Source organism: Oncorhynchus mykiss, chromosome 15, assembly GCF_013265735.2.
Source record: "Oncorhynchus mykiss isolate Arlee chromosome 15, USDA_OmykA_1.1, whole genome shotgun sequence".
Lineage (NCBI taxonomy): Eukaryota > Metazoa > Chordata > Actinopteri > Salmoniformes > Salmonidae > Oncorhynchus > Oncorhynchus mykiss.
The window spans coordinates 13425066-13452466 of NC_048579.1; the positions used below are offsets into that span (position 1 = coordinate 13425066).

Genomic DNA, 27401 nt, shown 5'->3' on the forward strand with positions numbered 1-27401 from the left:
ACATTTAACATTAGATAGCATTTACCTTAGGACCAGGGGTTCCCAAACTGGTGTGGCCCACGACCCCAACATGTAAAAAAAAAAAATCAACAGCCCATGTTTAGACTATTACAAATCAGTCTGAAATACTTTCAAAAGTACTGTCAATCTGAAGGAAGTATGGTTGGAAGTGAAATCAGAAAGGTATTTTGTATGATCTTCTGTTAAGAGAAGAACATCATGGATTGTTATCCCCCCCCACGCCCCGTCTGATTTAGTGCCTGGTCTTGTGGTCATTGTATAAGGACACAGACATACGTGTTCCTGAGAGTCTCGTCTTCCTGTGTTGGGGTCATTGTAGACAGAAACAGGAAACTCATACGTGTTCCTGAGAGTCTCGTCTTCCAGTGTTGGGGTCATTGTAGAGGGAAACAGGCATACGTGTTCCAGTGTTGGGGTCATTGTAGAGGGAAACAGACATACGTGTTCCAGTGTTGGGGTCATTGTAGAGGGAAACAGACATACGTGTTCCTGAGAGTCTCGTCTTCCAGTGTTGGGGTCATTGTAGAGGGAAACAGACATACGTGTTCCAGTGTTGGGGTCATTGTAGAGGGAAACAGACATACGTGTTCCTGAGAGTCTCGTGTTCCAGTGTTGGGGTCATTGTAGAGGGAAACAGACATACGTCTTCCAGTGTTGGGGTCATTGTAGAGGGAAACAGACATACGTCTTCCAGTGTTGGGGTCATTGTAGAGGGAAACAGACATACGTCTTCCAGTGTGGGGTCATTGTAGAGGGAAACAGACATACGTGTTCCTGAGAGTCTCGTCTTCCAGTGTTGGGGTCATTGTAGAGGGAAACAGACATACGTCTTCCAGTGTTGGGGTCATTGTAGAGGGAAACAGACATACGTGTTCCGGTGTTGGGGTCATTGTAGAGGGAAACAGACATACGTGTTCCTGAGAGTCTCGTGTTCCTGTGTTGGGGTCATTGTAGAGGGAAACAGACATACGTGTTCCAGTGTTGGGGTCATTGTAGAGGGAAACAGACATACGTGATCCTGAGAGTCTCGTCTTCCAGTGTTGGGGTCATTGTAGAGGGAAACAGACATACGTGTTCCAGTGTTGGGGTCATTGTAGAGGGAAACAGACATACGTCTTCCAGTGTGGGGTCATTGTAGAGGGAAACAGACATACGTGTTCTTGAGAGTCTCGTCTTCCAGTGTTGGGGTCATTGTAGAGGGAAACAGACATACGTCTTCCAGTGTTGGGGTCATTGTAGAGGGAAACAGACATACGTGTTCCAGTGTTGGGGTCATTGTAGAGGGAAACAGACATACGTGTTCCTGAGAGTCTCGTGTTCCTGTGTTGGGGTCATTGTAGAGGGAAACAGACATACGTGTTCCAGTGTTGGGGTCATTGTAGAGGGAAACAGACATACGTGTTCCAGTGTTGGGGTCATTGTAGAGGGAAACAGACATACGTGTTCCTGAGAGTCTCGTGTTCCTGTGTTGGGGTCATTGTAGAGGGAAACAGACATACGTGTTCCAGTGTTGGGGTCATTGTAGAGGGAAACAGACATACGTGATCCTGAGAGTCTCGTCTTCCAGTGTTGGGGTCATTGTAGAGGGAAACAGACATACGTGTTCCAGTGTTGGGGTCATTGTAGAGGGAAACAGACATACGTCTTCCAGTGTGGGGTCATTGTAGAGGGAAACAGACATACGTGTTCTTGAGAGTCTCGTCTTCCAGTGTTGGGGTCATTGTAGAGGGAAACAGACATACGTCTTCCAGTGTTGGGGTCATTGTAGAGGGAAACAGACATACGTGTTCCAGTGTTGGGGTCATTGTAGAGGGAAACAGACATACGTCTTCCAGTGTGGGGTCATTGTAGAGGGAAACAGACATACGTGTTCCTGAGAGTCTCGTCTTCCAGTGTTGGGGTCATTGTAGAGGGAAACAGACATACGTCTTCCAGTGTTGGGGTCATTGTAGAGGGAAACAGACATACGTGTTCCAGTGTTGGGGTCATTGTAGAGGGAAACAGACATACGTGTTCCTGAGAGTCTCGTGTTCCTGTGTTGGGGTCATTGTAGAGGGAAACAGACATACGTGTTCCAGTGTTGGGGTCATTGTAGAGGGAAACAGACATACGTGATCCTGAGAGTCTCGTCTTCCAGTGTTGGGGTCATTGTAGAGGGAAACAGACATACGTGTTCCAGTGTTGGGGTCATTGTAGAGGGAAACAGACATACGTCTTCCAGTGTGGGGTCATTGTAGAGGGAAACAGACATACGTGTTCTTGAGAGTCTCGTCTTCCAGTGTTGGGGTCATTGTAGAGGGAAACAGACATACGTCTTCCAGTGTTGGGGTCATTGTAGAGGGAAACAGACATACGTGTTCCAGTGTTGGGGTCATTGTAGAGGGAAACAGACATACGTGTTCCTGAGAGTCTCGTGTTCCTGTGTTGGGGTCATTGTAGAGGGAAACAGACATACGTGTTCCAGTGTTGGGGTCATTGTAGAGGGAAACAGACATACGTGTTCCAGTTTTGGGGTCATTGTAGAGGGAAACAGACATACGTGATCCTGAGAGTCTCGTCTTCCAGTGTTGGGGTCATTGTAGAGGGAAACAGACATACGTGTTCCTGTGTTGGGGTCATTGTAGAGGGAAACAGACATACGTGTTCCAGTGTTGGGGTCATTGTAGAGGGAAACAGACATACGTGTTCCTGTGTTGGGGTCATTGTAGAGGGAAACAGACATACGTCTTCCAGTGTTGGGGTCATTGTAGAGGGAAACAGACATACGTCTTCCAGTGTTGGGGTCATTGTAGAGGGAAACAGACATACGTCTTCCAGTGTTTGGGGTCATTGTAGAGGGAAACAGACATACGTGTTCCAGTGTTGGGGTCATTGTAGAGGGAAACAGACATACGTGTTCCAGTGTTGGGGTCATTGTAGAGGGAAACAGACATACGTGTTCCAGTGTTGGGGTCATTGTAGAGGGAAACAGACATACGTGTTCCTGAGAGTCTCGTCTTCCAGTGTTGGGGTCATTGTAGAGGGAAACAGACATACGTCTTCCAGTGTTGGGGTCATTGTAGAGGGAAACAGACATACGTGTTCCAGTGTTGGGGTCATTGTAGAGGGAAACAGACATACGTGTTCCAGTGTTGGGGTCATTGTAGAGGGAAACAGACATACGTGTTCCTGAGAGTCTCGTCATCCAGTGTTGGGGTCATTGTAGAGGGAAACAGACATACGTGTTCCAGTGTTGGGGTCATTGTAGAGGGAAACAGACATACGTGTTCCTGTGTTGGGGTCATTGTAGAGGGAAACAGACATACGTGTTCCAGTGTTGGGGTCATTGTAGAGGGAAACAGACATACGTGTTCCTGAGAGTCTCGTCTTCCAGTGTTGGGGTCATTGTAGAGGGAAACAGACATACGTGTTCCAGTGTTGGGGTCATTGTAGAGGGAAACAGACATACGTGTTCCTGTGTTGGGGTCATTGTAGAGGGAAACAGACATACGTGTTCCAGTGTTGGGGTCATTGTAGAGGGAAACAGACATATGTGTTCCAGTGTTGGGGTCATTGTAGAGGGAAACAGACATACGTGTTCCTGAGAGTCTCGTCTTCCAGTGTTGGGGTCATTGTAGAGGGAAACAGACATACGTGTTCCAGTGTTGGGGTCATTGTAGAGGGAAACAGACATACGTGTTCCTGTGTTGGGGTCATTGTAGAGGGAAACAGACATACGTGTTCCAGTGTTGGGGTCATTGTAGAGGGAAACAGACATACGTGTTCCTGAGAGTCTCGTCTTCCAGTGTTGGGGTCATTGTAGAGGGAAACAGACATACGTGTTCCAGTGTTGGGGTCATTGTAGAGGGAAACAGACATACATCTTCCAGTGTTGGGGTCATTGTAGAGGGAAACAGACATACGTGTTCCTGAGAGTCTCGTCATCCAGTGTTGGGGTCATTGTAGAGGGAAACAGACATACGTGTTCCAGTGTTGGGGTCATTGTAGAGGGAAACAGACATACGTGTTCCAGTGTTGGGGTCATTGTAGAGGGAAACAGACATACGTGTTCCAGTGTTGGGGTCATTGTAGAGGGAAACAGACATACGTGTTCCTGAGAGTCTCGTCTTCCAGTGTTGGGGTCATTGTAGAGGGAAACAGACATACGTGTTCCAGTGTTGGGGTCATTGTAGAGGGAAACAGACATACGTGTTCCAGTGTTGGGGTCATTGTAGAGGGAAACAGACATACGTGTTCCTGTGTTGGGGTCATTGTAGAGGGAAACAGACATACGTGTTCCTGGGGTCATTGTAGAGGGAAACAGACATACGTCTTCCAGTGTTGGGGTCATTGTAGAGGGAAACAGACATACGTGTTCCAGTGTTGGGGTCATTGTAGAGGGAAACAGACATACGTGTTCCTGAGAGTCTCGTCTTCCAGTGTTGGGGTCATTGTAGAGGGAAACAGACATACGTGTTCCTGTGTTGGGGTCATTGTAGAGGGAAACAGACATACGTGTTCCTGAGAGTCTCGTCTTCCAGTGTTGGGGTCATTGTAGAGGGAAACAGACATACGTGTTCCAGTGTTGGGGTCATTGTAGAGGGAAACAGACATACGTGTTCCAGTGTTGGGGTCATTGTAGAGGGAAACAGACATACGTGTTCCTGTGTTGGGGTCATTGTAGAGGGAAACAGACATACGTGTTCCTGTGTTGGGGTCATTGTAGAGGGAAACAGACATACGTGTTCCAGTGTTGGGGTCATTGTAGAGGGAAACAGACATACGTGTTCCAGTGTTGGGGTCATTGTAGAGGGAAACAGACATACGTGTTCCTGGGGTCATTGTAGAGGGAAACAGACATACGTCTTCCAGTGTTGGGGTCATTGTAGAGGGAAACAGACATACGTGTTCCAGTGTTGGGGTCATTGTAGAGGGAAACAGACATACGTGTTCCTGTGTTGGGGTCATTGTAGAGGGAAACAGACATACGTGTTCCTGGGGTCATTGTAGAGGGAAACAGACATACGTGTTCCAGTGTTGGGGTCATTGTAGAGGGAAACAGACATACGTGTTCCTGGGGTCATTGTAGAGGGAAACAGACATACGTGTTCCAGTGTTGGGGTCATTGTAGAGGGAAACAGACATACGTGTTCCTGTGTTGGGGTCATTGTAAAGGGAAACAGACATACGTGTTCCTGAGAGTCTCGTGTTCCAGTGTTGGGGTCATTGTAGAGGGAAACAGACATACGTGTTCCAGTGTTGGGGTCATTGTAGAGGGAAACAGACATGCGTGTTCCTGTGTTGGGGTCATTGTAGAGGGAAACAGACATACGTGTTCCTGTGTTGGGGTCATTGTAGAGGGAAACAGACATACGTGTTCCTGAGAGTCTCGTCTTCCAGTGTTGGGGTCATTGTAGAGGGAAACAGACATACGTGTTCCTGTGTTGGGGTCATTGTAGAGGGAAACAGACATGCGTGTTCCTGTGTTGGGGTCATTGTAGAGGGAAACAGACATACGTGTTCCTGTGTTGGGGTCATTGTAGAGGGAAACAGACATACGTGTTCCTGTGTTGGGGTCATTGTAGAGGGAAACAGACATACGTGTTCCTGGGGTCATTGTAGAGGTAAACAGACATACGTGTTCCTGGGGTCATTGTAGAGGGAAACAGACATACGTGTTCCTGTGTTGGGGTCATTGTAGAGGGAAACAGACATACGTGTTCCTGTGTTGGGGTCATTGTAGAGGGAAACAGACATACGTGTTCCAGTGTTGGGGTCATTGTAGAGGGAAACAGACATACGTGTTCCAGTGTTGGGGTCATTGTAGAGGGAAACAGACATACGTGTTCCTGTGTTGGGGTCATTGTAGAGGGAAACAGACATACGTGTTCCAGTGTTGGGGTCATTGTAGAGGGAAACAGACATACGTGTTCCAGTGTTGGGGTCATTGTAGAGGGAAACAGACATACGTGTTCCAGTGTTGGGGTCATTGTAGAGGGAAACAGACATACGTGTTCCTGGGGTCATTGTAGAGGGAAACAGACATACGTGTTCCTGGGGTCATAATATGTTGTAGTTTAAACCGCTCAAAAGATACAGTCACATTTGTATGAATGAAAACAGAAACTGCCGTTTCTCTCGCAAAACTATTTTTAAATCACGGTTGTGACACCTAGTTTGGGAAATGGCTGGATTAGTGTGTGTGTGTGTGTGTATACACACTTACTTGTTGAAGAGGTGATTGTCCACCTTAATCTTGGAGTAGGCCTTGAAGTCATCAGGCATCAACATGATGGGGATCTGAACATGGCTCAACTCATTGATCTGAGACAGAGCCGGAGAGACAGAATCATGTATTTGTAGAATAGTGACTAAACATAAAATCCCATCAGTTTGGACTGTTAGAACAGAGACCTTTTCCTTGAATCTAGATGAGCATACAGCACCTCTGACCTCTATCCTCATCACATCCCCTTCCTCTGCCTCGTTACCTCAGTGATCAACATCCTGGTTGTGCAGGCTTTGGTTCCAGCCCAGTACCAATGCCTAAAGGCTAAGAACCCATCTACTGCGGCCAACAATCACCTTGACTAGACATTCTGCATTTCTACTGCAGAGAACTGTGAAACACATGATTTTTAGAATCTAACACAGTGTCGGAGGAGGAGGCAGGGACAGAGTTGTAGTCTAGCGAGCCTCCAGACAGCAGGATTTTAGAGCTACCTAATTATATTTACATTCATTTTGGAGTAGAAAGTAAGTCCTTTAAAAAAAAATGTCACCAGATCTGAGCTTCTCAGTTTATCTACATACAAATGATCCAGAAACACTGATTAGGTAAACTAGATCACACCACACACACACACACGAGAGACCATTGTAAATACAACCCATATTTATGTTGATTTATTTTCCCTTTTGTACTTTAACTATTTGCACATTATATACAGTGTTGTAACACACACACACACACACACACACACACACACACACATACATACATATACACACAATATGACATTTGAAATGTCTCTATTCTTTTGGGCCTTTTGTGACTAATGTTTACTGTTCATTGTTTACTTCACTTTTGTCTATTATCTATTAACATATGCTTCCCATGCCAATAAAGCACTTTGAATTGAGATAGCAAGACGGAGGGACAGATCAAGCAACATGCACATTTTTATATTTTAAATCTTTATTTCACTAGGCAAGTCAGTTAAGAACAAATTGTTATTTTCAAAGACGGCCTAGGAACAGTGGGTTAACTGCCTTGTCAGCTCGGGGATTCGATCTTGCAACCTTTCGATTACTAGTCCAACACTCTAACCGCCCAGGCCACCCGCCTCTAGCCGACCAGGCCACCCGCCTCTAGCCGACCAGGCCACCCGCCTCTAGCCGACCAGGCCACCCGCCTCTAGCCGACCAGGCCACCCGCCTCTAGCCGACCAGGCCACCCGCCTCTAGCCGACCAGGCCACCCGCCTCTAGCCGACCAGGCCACCCGCCTCTAGCCGACCAGGCCACCCGCCTCTAGCCGACCAGGCCACCCGCCTCTAGCCGACCAGGCCACCCGCCTCTAGCCGACCAGGCCACCCGCCTCTAGCCGACCAGGCCACCCGTCTCTAGCCGACCAGGCCACCCGCCTCTAGCCCGCCAGGCCACTTCGCCTCTAGCCGCCAGGCCACCCGTCACCCTAATGTCCTCTATGCTATTGTATGGTTATTTTTGCCCTAAACATATATGTTTCCCATGCCAATAAAGCCCTTAAGTAGGACAGACACAGACAGAGAAAATGGCCCAAAAGCGGCAGCTAAATTCAACTATTCGACCACAAATAATTAAATTCAAACAAATAGAAACCTCAAACCAAAATACATACACTATTTACTGGCAAAACGAAATCCTAAAATTCTAAATAGAGATAATCAAATTAGCACAACACCTTGTCAAAAATCTAAGAACTCAAAGGAAAACATTAACAATTTAGAGTCAGTGACCATAGCCTGGCAATAGAGACAGGACGCCACAGAAAAACATGAGGATCAGAGAAGACGAAGCACTGCGGGGCAGGTAAACAAGAGAATGAGCAGCACTTCCTACACCACATATGACTCAGAGGTATTTACCTCCTGAAATGTAAAGAAAGAATTGCAGAATTTCTTTAACTGCCTGTTGAGGGGAACATTTGCATTTTGTGAGGAATGCTGTGGGAAAAGGTAGAGACAGCAGATGTTGTTGCCGATGATGTCCTGGCCTGTCATAATAACAGACGATAGATCCTGGCCTGTCATAATAACAGACGATAGATCCTGGCCTGTCATAATAACAGACGATAAATCCTGCCATGTCATAATAACAGACGATAGATCCTGGCCTGTCATAATAACAGACGATAGATCCTGACATGTCATAATAACAGACGATAGATCCTGGCCTGTCATAATAACAGACGATAGATCCTGGCCTGTCATAATAACAGACGATAGATCCTGGCCTGTCATAATAACAGACGATAAATCCTGCCATGTCATAATAACAGGCGATAGATCCTGGCCTGTCATAATAACAGACGATAGATCCTGGCCTGTCATAATAACAGACGATAAATCCTGCCATGTCATAATAACAGACGATAGATCCTGGCCTGTCATAATAACAGACGATAGATCCTGCCATGTCATAATAACAGACGATAGATCCTGGCCTGTCATAATAACAGACGATAAATCCTGCCATGTCATAATAACAGACGATAGATCCTGACATGTCATAATAACAGACGATTTCCTTTGAGTTCTTAGATTTTTGACAAGGTGTTGTGCTAATTTGATTATCTCTATTTAGAATTTTAGTATTTCGTTTTGCCAGTAAATAGTGTATGTAATTTGGTTCGAGGTTTCTATTTGTTTGAATTTAGTTATTTGTGGTCGAATAGTTGAATCTATCGTCTGTTACATGTCATAATAACAGACGATAGATCCTGGCCTGTCATAATAACAGACGATAGATCCTGGCCTGTCATAATAACAGACGATAGATCCTGCCATGTCATAATAACAGACGATAGATCCTGCCATGTCATAATAACAGACGATAGATCCTGCCATGTCATAATAACAGACGATAGATCCTGCCATGTCATAATAACAGACGATAGATCCTGCCATGTCATAATAACAGACGATAGATCCTGCCATGTCATAATAACAGACGATAGATCCTGGCCTGTCATAATAACAGACGAAAGATCCTGGCCTGTCATAATAACAGACGATAGATCCTGCCATGTCATAATAACAGACGATAGATCCTGCCATGTCATAATAACAGACGATAGATCCTGGCCTGTCATAATAACAGACGATAAATCCTGGCCTGTCATAATAACAGACGATAAATCCTGCCATGTCATAATAACAGACGATCGATCCTGGCCTGTCATAATAACAGACGATAGATCCTGCCATGTCATAATAACAGACGATAGATCCTGGCCTGTCATAATAACAGACGATAGATCCTGCCATGTCATAATAACAGACGATAGATCCTGGCCTGTCATAATAACAGACGATAGATCCTGCCATGTCATAATAACAGACGATAGATCCTGGCCTGTCATAATAACAGACGATAGATCCTGGCCTGTCATAATAACAGACGATAGATCCTGCCATAATAACAGACGATAGATCCTGCCATGTCATAATAACAGACGATAGATCCTGCCATGTCATAATAACAGACGATAGATCCTGCCATGTCATAATAACAGACGATAGATCCTGCCATGTCATAATAACAGACGATAGATCCTGCCATGTCATAATAACAGACAATAGATCCTGGCCTGTCATAATAACAGACGATAGATCCTGCCATGTCATAATAACAGACGATAGATCCTGCCATGTCATAATAACAGACGATAGATCCTGCCATGTCATAATAACAGACGATAGATCCTGCCATGTCATAATAACAGACGATAGATCCTGCCATGTCATAATAACAGACGATAGATCCTGCCATGTCATAATAACAGACGATAGATCCTGCCATGTCATAATAACAGACGATAGATCCTGCCATGTCATAATAACAGACGATAGATCCTGCCATGTCATAATAACAGACGATAGATCCTGCCATGTCATAATAACAGACGATAGATCCTGCCATGTCATAATAACAGACGATAGATCCTGCCATGTCATAATAACAGACGATAGATCCTGCCATGTCATAATAACAGACGATAGATCCTGCCATGTCATACACATGAGCCGTTGTATATTCAAATTTGACAATTGTTGCTATTATTTACATTTTTGGTGTATTACTTCCCATGCATAATTGTTTATGTTGAAATATACAGTACCAGTCAAAGGTTCTGACATCTACTCATTCAAGGGTTTATTTTATTTCTACTATTTTCTACATTGTAGAATAATAACTCATCCCAAGCCACCTCAATTGGGTTGAGGTCGGGTGATTGTGAAGGTCAGGTCATTTGATGCAGCACTCCAACATTCTCCTTCTTGGTCAAATAGCCCTTACACAGCCTGGAGGTATATTTTGAGTCATTGTCCTGTTGAAGAACAAATGATAGTCCCACTAAAACCCAAACCAGATGGGATGGTGTATCCCTGCAGAATACAGTGGTAGTCATGCTGGTTAAGTCTGCCTTGAATTCTAAAGAAATCACTGACAATGTCACCAGCAAAGCACCCCCACACCATCACACCTCCTCCTCCTCCATGCTTCACGGTGGGAACCACACATGCAGAGATCATCCGTTCACCTACAGTGCAATGCGTCTCACAAACACACGGTGGTTGGAACCAAAAATCTCAAATTTGGAATCATCAGACCAAAAGACCGATTTCCCCCGGTCTAATTACCATTGCCCGTGTTTCGTGGCCCAAGCAAGTCTCTTCTTATTGGTGTCCTTTAGTGATTTCTTTGCAGCAATTTGACCATGAAGGCCTGATTCACACACTCTGAACAGTTGATGTTAAGTTTGTCTGTTACTTTACCTCTGAAGCATTTATTTGGGCTACAATTTCTGAGGCTGGTAACTCTAATGAACATATCCTCTGGGTCTTCCTGTGGCGGTCCTCATGAGAGCCAGTTAACTCTAATGAACTTATCCTCTGCAGCAGAGGTAACTCTGGGTCTTCCTTTCCTGTGGTGGTCCTCATGAGAGCCAGGTAACTCTAATGAACTTATCCTCTGCAGCAGAGGTAACTCTGGGTCTTCCTTTCCTGTGGCGGTCCTCATGAGAGACAGTTTCATCATGGCGCTTGCTGGTTTTTGCGACTGCAAAATGTTTCCGTATTGACTGACGTTCATGTCTTAAAGTAATGATGGACTGTCATTTCTCTTCACTTATTTGAGTGATTCTTGCCATAATATGGACTTTGTATTTTACAAATGAAGGCTATCTTCTGTAAACCACCCCTACCTTGTCACAACACAACTGATTGGCTCAAACAAGTTAAGAAATTCCACAACTTTTAACAAGGCACACCTGTTAACTGAAATGCATTCCAGGTGACTACCTCATGAAGCTGGTTGAGAGAATGTGAATAGTGTGCAAAGCTGTCATCAAGGCAAAGGGTGGCTACTTTGAAGAATCTCAAATATTAAATATGTTTTGATATGACTCCATATGTATTATTATATAGTTTTTATGTCTTCACTATTATTCTACAATGTAGAAAAGAGTCAAACTAAAGAAAAAGGCTTGAATGAGTAGGTGTGTCCAGTCTTCTGACTGAGAATATACAGTACCATTATTGCTCAAACATATTGTTCATTTATATCATACTTCTTATACATTGCTTTGGCAACAGTGGCAAAGAGGATTGACACCACCATCTCAAGATTGTTCTGAAATTGTTTCTGTTGTTAGAAACATAATATTAGCATTAAAAAAAATTGTGTAACTCAATGATTCTATTTATAGAGGATTTGGATATGCTAACATTGCTACCATTGATTTGCATTGGATTTGTGCCATAAATGCTAAAAAGTTAGCATTTGAAACAGTGGACAGGGAAACTAAACCAAAGCATGGATTTGATTTATTTAACCAGGTAAGTTGACTGAGAACACATTCTCCTTTACGGCAACGACCTGTGGAATAGTTACAGTGGAGAGGGGGATGAATGAGCTAATTGTAAGCTGGGGATGATTAGGTGTCCATGATGGTATCAGAATTTAGCCAGGACACTACACTTACAAAAAGTGCCATGGGATCTTTAGTGACCACAGAGAGTCAGGACACCCATTTAACGTCCCATCTGAAAGACGGCACCCTACACAGGGCAGTGTCCTGGGGCATAGGGATATTTTTTTTTAGAACAGAGGAAAGAGTGCCTCCTACTGGTCCTACACCACTTCCAGCAGCATCTGGTCTCCTATCTAGTGACCGACCAGGACCAACCCTGCTTAGTTTCAGAAGCAAGCCAGCAGTGGGATGCAGGGTGGTAATGCTGTCATACATTGTCCATAGACTACTTACAGGGTAAGGAAACCAATGTGTCATTTTGTAATTTGGATGAACTATCCCTTTAATTCTGAGGTTGGGGGGTTTCTTAAACGTAAAAAAAATAATGTTATCCACATAGTAGGAACAGCACCATCTAGTGGTCAGAACATGGTAATAACAGGAAGAGACATAAACCTAAGAATTTCAATGACTATATTGTCAGAAGAGGGGAAAAAACATCCCCAAATTCACTGGGAATACATTATACAGGATGAAGAAACAATATGCTCTGAGACACAGCTCTATACTACTGGTCAGACAGGACTGATGCTATATACGTGTTGTCCGTGTGGGACTGGCCTGGGGACTGGAGGGTTCATCGGTGGGTTTTGAGTTTCTTTGGATTACTCAGGAAAAAAAAGTTTGTTGAAATTGGATGTTAGGTATTATATTTATTAAATATAATATGAATCCTATAATTAAAAATGATTAACTTGGGTGCAATCAATCAGCTTAATTTCTCAGAGATACAATGATATTTCAACAAAATAATGTTGCAGGAATGCTAATCAGCTGATTATACAGAACTACAGGAATGATTTTAGAACAATCTGAGATGGTCATGGTTTGCTGAAATGACATGAACGACCAAACTACCCATTCATGCCAATAAAGCATTTATTGAATTGAATTAAGAGAGAGAGACAGAGAGATAGCCATTGAGGCTGCAGCTTAACCAGTATCTGGTACAGGACGAAAGGAGACAAGGAGAGGAAGCAAGTGGACTTCAGAAGGGGGCAGAAAATTGATGATGGAACTTGGATGTTAAGGAGACCGACTACTGAGAGAGAGAGAGAGAGAGAGAGAGAGACATACAGTGATGTGGGGTGCCAGGCAACAACGTCACGCAGAGACTGATGCATCCTGAGTACTTCAGGAGACGTCACCACATCACAAAGCTCTGTTTCACACACAGTACAGAGGCAGGAGAGAAGACAATGCCCCTGCACACACACACATGGCACTGGGCCAACCTTCAGGAGGACAGCAGTGGCAGGAAGCACCAGCGATGTATTCTGGGGGCTGACGGTGACAGACTACAAATCTCTCCCTTTAAGGAAGCAGGACTACTAATCTCTCTGTAGAATTATATCATCATGACGCATTCATCTGTTCAGTCAGACAGGATTTAGCTCAGAATGAAGAGAACCACAGAGAACAGCATTCTCCAGACCTCCAGGATGAGTAGCCCGACGGGGCCGGTCTATGGCTGTGTCCCTAATGGCACCCTACCCCCTTTACAGTGCCCTATGGGCCCTAGCAAAGTCAAAAGAAGTGAAATATAAAGGGAATAGAGGGCTGTTTGGGACGCATGGTAGTCACTGTATTCCTTGGCTTGTTCAAATCAACTCTGAGTGAAGCAAAGTGGTGACGACTGCAGGCCTCATGTTCATGTTGCGTTTAATCTCCTCCTCTGATGATGACTCCACACGTCAGTCTCTTATCTCTCTCTATTTCACTCGCTCAGCCCGGCCAACTTTCACAGTGCCACTTCCTGTTCGTCGTCGCCTTGGTGACAGAGTCTGGTGTTTCCGACACAGAGCGGAGTGAGCAAGCTCCGTGCCCCGGTGGACAGGAAGTGGGAGAGGAACTCAGTCAGCACACAGAGGCTTCGCTCTCTCTCGCTCTCACTCATAACACTCTCTGACAGACAGACCCACAGCTCTCTGAACAACACACAGCTCTCTGAACGACCGACACACCGCTACCCCGACCGACCGGCACGCAGCTCTCCGAACGAGCGACCGACACGCAGCCCTCCGACCGAGCGACCGACACGCAGCTCTCCGACCGACCGACACGCAGCTCTCCGACCGCCCGACACGCAGCTCTCCGACCGACCGACACGCAGCTCTCCGACCGACACGCAGCTCTCCGACCGACAGACACGCAGCTCTCCGACCGAGCGACCGACAGACACGCAGCTCTCCGACCGACCGACACACACGCAGCTCTCCGACCGACCGACACACACGCAGCTCTCCGACCGACCGACCGACACGCAGCTCTCCGACCGACCGACCGACACGCAGCTCTCCGACCGACCGACACGCAGCTCTCCGACCGACCGACACGCAGCTCTCCGACCGACCGACACGCAGCTCTCCGACCGACCGACACGCAGCTCTCCGACCGACCGACACGCAGCTCTCCGACCGACCGACACGCAGCTCTCCGACCGACCGACACGCAGCTCTCCGACCGACCGACACGCAGCTCTCCGACCGACCGACACGCAGCTCTCCGACCGACCGACACGCAGCTCTCCGACCGACCGACACGCAGCTCTCCGACCGACCGACACGCAGCTCTCCGACCGACCGACACGCAGCTCTCCGACCGACCGACACGCAGCTCTCCGACCGACCGACACGCAGCTCTCCGACCGACCGACACGCAGCTCTCCGACCGACCGACACGCAGTGATGTGTAAAGCAACGATGTAATTTAAACCCCAGGATTGCTGATGCCATGTATTGGCCATTCAGAGGGTCTGAAGCCATCGGTCAGCCATATTGGTACTCCTTAGTAGGAGCAGTTCTCCATAGGAATGAATGGAATTCTACACTATTTCAATTAAGGACAAAATGACATGCATTTAAGTATATTTGCTGTTGTCGTGGGGACAGTAACATTATGTTTAGCTCACATAATATCCAACGAACCAAAACATAAAAAACAACATTTAAAAAGTGTTGGTCCCATTTTTCATGAACGGAAATAAAACACGTTTTCATACGCACAATAAACTTATTTCTCTCAAAATGTCATGTACAACTTTGTGTACATCCTTGTTAGTGAGCATTTCTCCTTTGTCAAGATAATCCATCCAACTGACAGGTGTGGCATATCAAGAAGCTGATTAAACTGCATGCTGGGGACAATAAAAGGCCACTCTAAAATGTGCAGTTTTGTCACACAATGCCACAGATGTCTCAAGTTTAGAGGGAGCGTCCAACTGGCATGCTGACTGCAGGAATGTCCACCAGAGCTGTTGCATGTTCTTTTCTCAACCATAAGCCGCCTCTAGGATCTATTCATTTTAGAGAATTTGGTAGTACGCCCAACCGGCCTCACAACATCAGACCACGTGTATGGCGTTGAGTGGGCGAGTGGTTTGCTGATGTCAACGTTGTGAACAGAGTGCTCCTCGGTGTCGGTGGGGTTATGGTACGGGCAGGCACAAGCTACAGACCACAAACTCAATTGCATTTTATAGATGGCAATTTGAATGTACAGACATACCGTGACGAGATCCTGAGGCCCATTGTGGTGCCATCACTTCATGTTTCAGCATGATAATGCACATCCCCATGTCACAAGGATCTGTACACAACTCCTGGAAGCTGAAAATGTCCCAGTTCTTCCATGACCTGCATACTCATTGACATGTCACCCATTGAGCATGTGTGGGATGCTCTGGATCGATGCGTACGACAGCGTGTTCCAGTTCCCACCAATATCCAGCAACTTGGCACAGCCATTGAAGAGGAGTGGGACAACATTCCACAATCAATAGCCTGATCAACTCTATGTGAAGGAGATGTGTCACTCTGCAAGAGTAAAATGGTGGTCACAGCAGATACTGTCTGGTTTTCTGATCCACGATCCAAACTTTTTAAATAACGGTTAAATAAAATAACAATATGAACTGTAACTCAGTAAAATCTTTGAAAATTAAAACATGTATGAAGGTGTCCGTAATAGAATATACTTGCCAAAAATGATTGTAGACATTAATAAATGCATTTCTATAACTTCCTAAATATTTTTTACAATGGAGAAGGAATGCTAAGATGGAGGCACATTGGCTTGAACACAGCACCCCCTATCAGTCATCTAGTGTTAACAAATCAACAGTTTAATGTTGCGTGCGTGTCAGTCAACAGATCTCAACACCATTGAACACTTCTGGGAGATTCTGGAGGGATTCCGAGACAGCGTTTTCCACCGGCCATCAACAAAAACGTACAGAATTTATTGTGGAATAAGGGTGTCGCATCCCTACAATAGAGTTCCAGACACTTGAAGAATCTATGCCAAGGTCCATTGAAGTTGTTCTGGCCCGTGGTGACCCATCGCCCGATTAAGACACTGTCAGTGTACCTTTCATTTTGGCAGTTACCTGTAGGCTAGACATTTCCATACAGTCACAGTCCTACTAGAGCAGCTGGTGCTTAGTGACTCATCTGATGTGCGACTAGAAAAAGGGACAGATTCAGAAAGTTGACCAGTTATGCAATCTATTCTAGCAGCAGTGACATAGATATTCTGCTCTAAACCAGATGCCACCTCAATGGTTCAGGCTAGTAAGCACACCCAGATCCAGCACATTTCATTGGTGGAACTACGTACAAATCAGGGCAATCCCATGAAGGGACGCAGAATGCAGAGTTAGTGGTTATAAAAAACGGCTAACTCACCTGTCTTGGAACAACTACATGTGATGAATCAAATAGTGTAAACACTTTGAAATCTGTCTGAGTACCTTATGTCTTCTGCACCCCGATAGTAACAGTAACATTCCTCTCACAAGACGACAGCCCAGCCTATGGTGGTGGTGGTGTTGAATAATTCAGTCTAATTTCAGTGATTACCATATTAAGAATAACACGGATCACCCCGTTATTAGTGTAGAGTTCAATTATCTGGCTCCCAAACCCAATTTTCTGGCTCCCCAACTACTACTACCACCAGGTACTACTACCACCACCAGGTACTACTACTACCACCAGGTACTACTACTACTACTACCACCAGGTACTACTACTACTACTACTACCACCAGGTACTACTACTACCACCACCACCAGGTACTACTACTACCACCACCACCAGGTACTACTACTACCACCACCACCAGGTACTACTACTAATACTACTACCACCACCAGGTACTACTACTACTACTAGCACCAGGTACTACTACTACCACCACCACCACGTACTACTACCACCACCAGGTACTACTACTACTACTACCACCACCAGGTACTACTACTACTACCACCACCAGGTACTACTACTAGTACCAGGTACTACTACTACTACCAGTACCAGGTACTACTACCACCACCACCAGGTACTACTACTACCACCACCACCAGGTACTACTACTACTACTACCACCACCAGGTACTACTACTACTACTAGCACCAGGTACTACTACTACTACCACCACCACCACCACCACCAGGTACTACTACTAGTACCACCAGGTACTACTACTACTACCACCACCACCAGGTACTACTACTACTACCACCACCAGGTACTACTACCACCACCACCACCACCACCACCACCACCAGGTACTACTACTACCACCACCACCACCAGGTACTACTACTACTACCACCACCACCACCACCAGGTACTACTACCACCACCACCACCACCACCACCAGGTACTACTACTACCACCACCACCACCAGGTACTACTACTACTACTACCACCACCACCACCACCAGGTACTACTACTACCACCACCACCAGGTACTACTACTATTACTACCACCACCACCACCAGGTACTACTACTACCACCAGCAGGTACTACTACTACCACCACCACCAGGTACTACTACCACCACCAGGTACTACTACTACCACCACCAGGTACTACTACTACTACCACCACCACCACCATCAGGTACTACTACTACTACCACCACCACCACCAGGTACTACTACTACCACCACCACCAGGTACTACTACTACTACTACTACCACCACCAGGTACTACTACTACCACCAGCAGGTACTACTACTACTACTACTACTACCACCACTACTACCACCACCACCAACTACTACTACCACCAGGTACTACTACTACCACCACCACCACCAGGTACTACTACTACCACCACCACCAGGTACTACTACCACCACCACCACCACCAGGTACTACTACTACTACTACCACCACCAGGTACTACTACTACTACTACTACCACCACCACCACCACGTACTACTACTACCACCACCACCAGGTACTACTACCACCACCACCACCAGGTACTACTACTACTACCACCAGGTACTACTACTACTACCACCACCAGGTACTACTACTACTACCACCACCAGGTACTACTACTACTACCACCACCAGGTACTACTACTACTACCACCACCAGGTACTACTACTACCACCACCAACACCACCTTGTTTTGGGATGAGTTGGACCGCAGAGTGAAGGAAAAGCAGTCAAATGCTCAGCATATGTGGGAACTCCTTCAAGACTTTTGGAAATGCATTCCAGGCAAGCTGGTTGAGAAAATGCCAAGAGTGTGCAAAGTTGTCAAGAGAAAGTGTCTACTTTGAAGAATCTAAAATGTATTTTGATTTGTTTAACACTTTTTTGGTTACTACATAATTCCATATGTGTTATTTCACAGTTTTTATGTCTTCACTATTATTCTACAATGTAGAAAATAGTAAAAATAAGAAAAGCCCTTGAATGAGTAGGTGTGTCCAAACTTTTGACTGGTACTGTGTAGATGGTACTGGTACTGTGTAGATGGTACTGGTACTGTGTAGATGGTACTGGTACTGTGTAGATGGTACTGGTACTGTGTATATGGTACTGGTACTGTGTATATGGTACTGGTACTGTGTATATGGTACTGGTACTGTGTATATGGTACTGGTACTGTGTAGATGGTACAGGTACTGTGTAGATGGTACAGGTACTGTGTAGATGGTACTGGTACTGTGTAGATGGTACTGGTACTGTGTAGATGGTACAGGTACTGTGTATATGGTACTGGTACTGTGTAGATGGTACTGGTACTGTGTAGATGGTACTGGTACTGTGTAGATGGTACTGGTACTGTGTATATAGATTTTTAGCAAATATTTTCTTACTTTTAAAATAATTCTGCATTGTTGCTTAAGGGCTTGGAAGAAAGAATTTCACAGTAAGGTCTACACCTTTTGCATTCGGTGCATGTGACAAATAAAATGTGATTTTACACACACCATTCACTTCTGGTGGGGCCTACTGTACACACATTGATAGCCATGCAGGGCAACGAGGGCACTAGGATATCTACTGCTGGTGACTAAAGCTATATTTTAAATCAATGTCCTTGTCTCCTCTGGCATAACATTATTTCCCTCTGCTCTACACCATGCTACAGTGGACACCTGTCTCTCACACACACACACACACACACACACACACACACACACACACGAGTAGAGGGCGCAACAGAGGTCCTAACCCCAACTGTGCACAAAAGACGACCTCTCCTGCTTCATCAAGTTGCCCCTCTCCAACCCGACCACCCAGACATAAGAAGTGACAGACCATGTGGAAAGACACACACGTACACCACACACTGAATGTGCTCGGCTGGTCCCTGGGGAATCCAGGTCCTTTGTGAGATCCCATCTATTCTGTTCTTCATCCATATTCACCACATAATAGTTGTAGGTCAATCCTGTGGCTATTAATAGGAACAGCCTCTTACGTCACACACAGACATAGTCACTGGCTCAGAAAGACAGGGGAGAGAGAGCAAGGGGTAGAGGGATGGAGGAATAGGCAGCAGGAGAGAGAGCGAGGGGGAGAGGGACGGAGGAATAGGCAGCAGGAGAGAGAGCGAGGGGTAGAGGGACAGAGGAATAGGCAGCAGGAGAGAGAGCGAGGGGTAGAAGGACGGAGGAATAGGCAGCAGGAGAGAGAGCGAGGGGGAGAGGGACGGAGGAATAGGCAGCAGGAGAGAGAGCGAGGGGGAGAGGGACGGAGGAATAGGCAGCAGGAGAGAGAGCGAGGGGGAGAGGGACGGAGGAATAGGCAGCAGGAGAGAGAGCGAGGGGTAGAGGGATGGAGGAATAGGTAGCAGGAGAGAGAGCGAGGGGGAGAGGGATGGAGGAATAGGCAGCAGGAGAGAGAGCGAGGGGGAGAGGGACGGAGGAATAGGCAGCAGGAGAGAGAGCGAGGGGGAGAGGGACAGAGGAATAGGCAGCAGGAGAGAGAGCGAGGGGGAGAGGGACGGAGGAATAGGCAGCAGGAGAGAGAGCGAGGGGGAGAGGGACGGAGGAATAGGCAGCAGGAGAGAGAGCGAGGGGGAGAGGGACGGAGGAATAGGCAGCAGGAGAGAGAGCGAGGGGTAGAGGGACAGAGGAATAGGCAGCAGGAGAGAGAGCGAGGGGGAGAGGGATAGAGGAATAGGCAGCAGGAGAGAGAGCGAGGGGTAGAGGGATAGAGGAATAGGCAGCAGGAGAGAGAGCGAGGGGGAGAGGGATAGAGGAATAGGCAGCAGGAGAGAGAGCGAGGGGTAGAGGGATAGAGGAATAGGCAGCAGGAGAGAGAGCGAGGGGGAGAGGGACGGAGGAATAGGCAGCAGGAGAGAGAGCGAGGGGTAGAGGGACAGAGGAATAGGCAGCAGGACAGAGAGCGAGGGGTAGAGGAATAGGCAGCAGGAGAGAGAGCGAGGGGTAGAGGGATGGAGGAATAGGCAGCAGGACAGAGAGCGAGGGGTAGAGGGATAGAGGAATAGGCAGCAGGAGAGAGAGCGAGGGGTAGAGGGATAGAGGAATAGGCAGCAGGAGAGAGAGCGAGGGGTAGAGGGACAGAGGAATAGGCAGCAGGAGAGAGAGCGAGGGGTAGAGGGACAGAGGAATAGGCAGCAGGAGAGAGAGCGAGGGGGAGAGGGATAGAGGAATAGGCAGCAGGAGAGAGAGCGAGGGGTAGAGGGACAGAGGAATAGGCAGCAGGAGAGAGAGCGAGGGGGAGAGGGATGGAGGAATAGGCAGCAGGAGAGAGAGCGAGGGGTAGAGGGACAGAGGAATAGGCAGCAGGAGAGAGAGCGAGGGGGAGAGGGACAGAGGAATAGGCAGCAGGAGAGAGAGCGAGGGGGAGAGGGACGGAGGAATAGGCAGCAGGAGAGAGAGCGAGGGGGAGAGGGACGGAGGAATAGGCAGCAGGAGAGAGAGCGAGGGGGAGAGGGATGGAGGAATAGGCAGCAGGAGAGAGAGCGAGGGGTTCGAGTTGCCGAAGGGTCGAGTTGCCAAACGTCAGCCTCAACCTTACAACAAGGGTTTTGCCACCAAGTACTAAGTCATGTTTTGCAGAGGGGTCAAATACTTATTTCCCTCATTAAAATGCAAATCAATTTATAACATTTGTGTCATGTGTTTTTCTGGATTTATTTGTTGTTATTCTGTCACTCAATGTTCAAATAAACCTACCATTAAATTTACAGACTGATCATTTCTTTGTCAGTGGGCAAACATACAAAATCAGCAGGGGATCAAATACTTTTTTCGCTCACTGTATGTATGATGATGATTCACCAGAGGTGTACAGACATTCTAGAAAACAGTATTTCTCATCCTCCTGTCCATGGATGGAGTGCCACAGGTTCCTGCCTGTCATGTTGCTGGACGGCAAAACGGCTGGGCTGCATGTCAACAGTCAGGGTGTCTCTCTCTAAACTAAGTCCTATATCCTCAGGGTGTTAAGACAGAGTAGGAATGTCTGAGGCTTTGGGTGTCAGACAGAGTTTGTTAATCCCCCCGTGTGGAGAGGGAACTATCATCTGCTGTCACTCACTACCACCAATCACACAGCCGAGGCTTTAAAATCACAAACGCAATTTGTGATTTGAATGACCTATGGTAGAGGTGCTGCATCAAATCAAGTAATCTAGTGACTCCCCTGTTCTCTCTACCATGGCCATCTAGTGACTCCCCTGTTCTCTCTACCATGGTCATCTAGTGTCTACCAGTTGAGTTGTCTACGTCGGTCCTGATGTTTCAGCAACAGGAATGCAGAGTGCTGGCGAGTTTCCAGAAAGTGCTGGGTTTAATTGATGGGTCTCTCAGGAGATAAGGAGGGTTCTGTTTCTTTGCCAGCCTCAGAGTGTGTGTGTGTGTGTGTGTGTGTGTGTGTGTGTGTGTGTGTGTGTGTGTGTGTGTGTGTGTACACATTGTCAGGCCTCCCCCTCTCTCCATTCCAGTGTTGTCGCTAGCAGACATTCCATCTGACCCCTACTCAAACTTGGGGAAAGACAGCAGCTCTCACACAATCAGCAGGCTTTTTCCAACCAGAATTCTACAAGAACCTCAACTATCACCCTCAATACAGTGTTTCCCCTAGGATTTTTTTATTTTATAGCAGAGGTGGCAAAGTTAGCGTTAGAGGGGTAGGGGTAGTGAGCGTGGCCAATGGAGTGGTCTCCGACTGAACATTTTACAGACCCTCCTCTTGGCCACAGAGGAAGGATTTGGCTGTTTTAAAGCAAATTTCCTGAAAATCTACACATTTTGTCATGGGGCTGAGAGATTGTTCTCTTATGCTATCTGAGGGACTCAAATTATAACTAAATTAAATGGGGGCTCCATGCCATGACATTCTTTACATTTTAGATTCTGCCTGTCTAGTTTGTATTTTGGTGGTTGTTAGCTCTTAAAGATGATGTAAACAACATTCTTTACATGTGGTTTTAGTTGTTTAAGTTCACACTGAAAACATTTTATAGTCCCAAATCAAATAACTAGTGGTTTAAGCAGTACGGAAAGAAATAAACTCTAAACCGATCAGTTAGTGCAGTGTTGCAAAGTCCACAAGAAAGAGACTGGTGACCAGGAGGTGGGTACCTGGAAATCAAGCAGCTTCTGGCATAAAACTATTATATCCATCACCCTGTGGAGTGTTAGGCAATGCAACAACACAAAGGTTTGGACATGTTGGCTAGGGCTAGCTGGCTGGGAATCAAACCCAGATACTGTCTGAGACTAAAGAGGACCACATAAGCCCACTGAGCCAGCCCTCTCTGGAGCTAACATAAGTATTCCAGTCCAAGGTGTGGTCACGACAAGCCTGGCGAAGGCAAACTACCACTGGGATAGAATTTCATGTAGGGCTAAACTGTTGTGGTAGTGACACGCTGGTTGAGATACAAGTCGGAAGTTTAGATACACTTAGGTTGGAGTCATTCAAACTCGTTTTTCAACCACTCCACAAATATCTTGTTTACAAACTATAGTTTTGGCAAGTCCGTTAGGACATCTACTTTGTGCATGACAAGTAATTTTTCCAACAATTGTTTAAAGATAGATTATTTCACTTCTAATTCACTGTATCACAATTCCAGTGGGTCAGAAGTTTACATACACTAAGTTGACTTTAAACAGTTTGGAAAATTCCAGAAAATTATGTCATGGCTTTAGAAGCTTCTGATAGGCTAATTGACATACTTTGAGTGAATTGGATGTATTTCAAGGCCTACCATCAAACTCAGTGCCTCATTGCTTGACATCATGGGAAAATCAAAAGAAATCAGCCAAGACCTCAGAAAAAAAACTGTAGACCCTCACAAGTCTGGTTCATCCTTGGGAGCAATTTCCAAACGCCTGAAGGTACCACGTTCATCTGTACAAACAATAGTATCCAAGTATAAACACCATGGGACCACACAGCTGTCATACCGCTCAGGAAGGAGACGTGTTCTGTCTCCTAGAGGTGAACGTACTTTGGTGCAAAAAGTGCAAATCAATCCCAGAACAACAGCAAAGGACCTTGTGAAGATGCTGGAGGAAACAGGTACAAAATTATCTATATCCACAGTAAAACAAGTCCTATATTGATATAACCTGAAAGACCGCTTAGCAAGGAAGAAACCACTGCTCCATAACTGCCATAAAAAAGCCAGACTACGGTTTGCAACTGCACATGGGGACAAGATCATACTTTTTGGAGAAATGTCCTCTGGTCTGATGAAGCAAAAACACAACTGTGCCTCAAGGTATTGGAGTGGTCATCACAAAGACCTGACCTCAATTGGGATATTGAAGTTCTAAACCAAAGTTTGCTGAATTCTTTAGCCTACATCTGAGTGTCTCTTCAAAATATGAATGATCACCATATTCACCATTCAATTCTCTCTGCAATGCTACACTGGCCTTTTTTAAAGGAAGAGATGTTTACTGTACGTGTTATATCTGGCATGCTAAATTGTAGGCTACAGACAAACTGAGGGGTTTTAAATAGTGAGCAGAGGTTATTTATTAGCTGGGCCTGAAAGGATTACCCCAGCCCAGCCAGCAGACGAAACCAGAGTTTGCTTTAAACAGAAGGTTTGTCCAAGAGTAAACTGTGGCTTTGTGTCTAAGAGTGAAGTGTTGGCCAGACAGTGGTGGTCTCTCCCCCCACAAAAGCTTGTGGAAGGCTCCCCGAAACATTTGACTCAAGTTAAACAATTTAAAGGCAATGCTACCAAATACTAATTGAGTATGTAAACTTCTGACCCACTGGGAATGTGATGAAAGAAATAAAAGCTGAACTAAATCATTCTCTCTACTATTATTCTGACATTTCACATTCTTAAATTTAAGTGGTGATCCTAACTGACCTAAGACAGGGAATTTTTACTAGGATTAAATGTCAAGAATTGTGAAAAACAGAGTTTAAATGTTTTTGGCTAAGGTGTATGTAAACTTCCGACTTCAACTGTACCTCCCTTGGATCCTCTTCCTGACTTACACAGATGTGACTGGGACTAGAAACCTCCTGTGGCTCGTGACATGCTAGTCTTTGCTTAGTTAGGCCCTGAGCAGATCACAATCAACACTGTTTCCATATAGTGTGTGCCCCCCCCCCCCCCCCCCCCCCCCCCTCCCTCTTGTCATACACACTAGTAACCCTGCACCCTAAGAGACTGTTTTCATGTAGAATTTTGAGGTGGACTGACCAGCCTCTGATGCAGCGTGACTGAGGGAGAACACCACTGTCTGGCCAACACTTCACTCTTAGACACAAAGCCACGGTTTACTCTTGGACTAACCTTCTGTTTAAAGCAAACTCTGGTTTCGTCTGCTGGCTGGGCTGGGGTAATCCTTTCAGGCCCAGCTAATAAATAACCTCTGCTCACTATTTAAAACCCCTCAGTTTGTCTGTAGCCTACAATTTAGCATGCCAGATATAACACGTACAGTAAACATCTCTTCCTTTAAAAAAGGCCAGTGTAGCATTGCAGAGAGAATTGAATGGTGAATATGGTGATCATTCATATTTTGAAGAGACACTCAGATGTAGGCTAAAGAATTCAGCAAACTTTGGTTTAGAACTTCAATATGCCAAACAATCGCAACATTCTAGTTCCAATGCAAATTAGTATGTTATGTCATGAAACATTGGAACAGTGAGCCTATGTTAGGCTATATGGCTCTAACTGTGCCTTCTGTGCAGTCACAGTGACTGAAAGAGACATTGAGGAAGGGATCGATGATAAGCTCTCTGACATGGGAATATCTGTTCTCTCAAGATACTGGACCCTGAGAGCTCGGAGAGTTTATACCACTGACCCACCCACACACTAAGCTACTTGTAGTATGTCACATCAAGAGTGCAGAGTTGACTATTATTATTACAACTGTTCTATCAGCAATTCACATTGACCAAAGTCAGTGTGGCAAGTAATGGAGAATCGAGACACGACAGACAATCTATCCAACACCCTCTGAAAGGCTAATTAGTTAACTAGTTAGAAGTGAATTGTTGCCAAGTGGAATTTAAAATCAAGCCTGTTGCGATAAGATGCAAATGTGCATTGCCACGACGATAACTACTGCTAGCCGTCATCCCTGATTTGCGCCTGACAGTCTCGAGTCTGTCAAGTCAAATCACACTTTGACACATAGCTGACACTATTTCTAGCTAGTTTAACGTTATGTTTAGTAGTACAGGGTCATGAAAACATCGATTTGACCACCACTAACCAACCCCAATGGACAGACTCACCGAATGGTTGACTCCCCACATGAGGACGCTGAGCAGAGGGTCGCTGGCTCGGAAAAGCTTCACTTTTTGAGCCACGAAGTGTTTCTTCTTCGTCTTGCTCGCAATAGATGCGGCAATGCTGCTCGCTGTAGCCATCTTTAGTGGCAATTGGCTGGATATCACCCAGTCTGTGACAGTTCGTTATGGAGCTGGGAGAGTAGCCTCTCAATGATCACCTACACTCTGCATTTAGCTAGCGAGCAATCAAAAACAACTGTAGTATTTTCTGTATTAGCTAGATACTCCAATTTGCCTTAGGTTTTAGATTCCAACGGAGCTCGCCTGCCTACTACACACTCCGTCCTTAGCTAGCTGTTGCAGAGCAGCGGCTGCACTGGCCAAAGCTAACGATAGCTTGCTAAACTAGAAAGCTAGTCAGTCCTTTTATATTTTCTGTTTCTTACGCGTTCGTTGGTCAGCCCCAAAATATGCTAGTGTCCCAACTGTTATTGCAGTGACAAAGAGGAGAAATCTAAAATCTACGGTGTATCAAATCTGTGTTATTTCCTACGATGCTTCCGGCTCGGTGTTGCGCTGTCAACTGACAGCTCAAAGGAGGGAGGTGATAGCGTTTCATCTACGCCTTCCTCAGTCAGTGGGTGTGTGGCACATCAGCGTCTCGTCAGCAACACTAAAACATTATTTCCGGGTCGCGGAATTTCGGCAATTAACTACACCTTTCTAATAGTAGAAATTTGTAGTTAACCTGCATTTATTCATGATATACAAATGCCCACAATGCAATACACGGTATATTAAATACATATTCGTTTATAGAGAGATAACTTTTCTAGGTGCCGAGGAAAAGTGGGTCTGGGATTATTCTGCGTTCAAAACAACTGGGAACTCGAAAAAGAACGAGCTCCGACTGGGAAAAATCGATTTGAACGGTCATACAACTCTGAATTCCAACTTTGGAAATCGGGTCTCTTTCTATAGCTCCGAATTTTCTGACCTGAAGTTCACTGGCGTCATGATTTGACCAAATCATTTTCAGAGTTCAGAGCTGTTTTGAACGCAGCATTACTCACTAGGGTCTGTAG

At 45.8% G+C, this 27401-nt stretch overlaps 1 protein-coding gene across 3 annotated transcripts in view; it reads right to left on the reverse strand.

Annotated features, from left to right (window-relative positions):
- The window catches only part of LOC110515851 (phosphatidylinositol 5-phosphate 4-kinase type-2 alpha-like), a 49954-nt gene extending 22973 nt beyond the window's left edge, over positions 1 to 26981 (reverse strand). For 2 of the 3 annotated variants that reach the window (XM_036943733.1, XM_036943732.1), the window contains exons 1-2: positions 26320 to 26981; positions 6227 to 6324 (exon numbers count right to left, since the gene is read on the reverse strand). In XM_036943733.1, coding sequence (XP_036799628.1) covers positions 6227 to 6324; positions 26320 to 26454 — 233 coding nt within the window. In that variant the 5' untranslated portion in view covers positions 26455 to 26981. The remainder of the gene's footprint in view (positions 1 to 6226; positions 6325 to 26319) is intronic. The other variant, XM_036943734.1, reaches the window with a different exon arrangement.
- Positions 26982 to 27401: the final 420 nt, after the last annotated feature.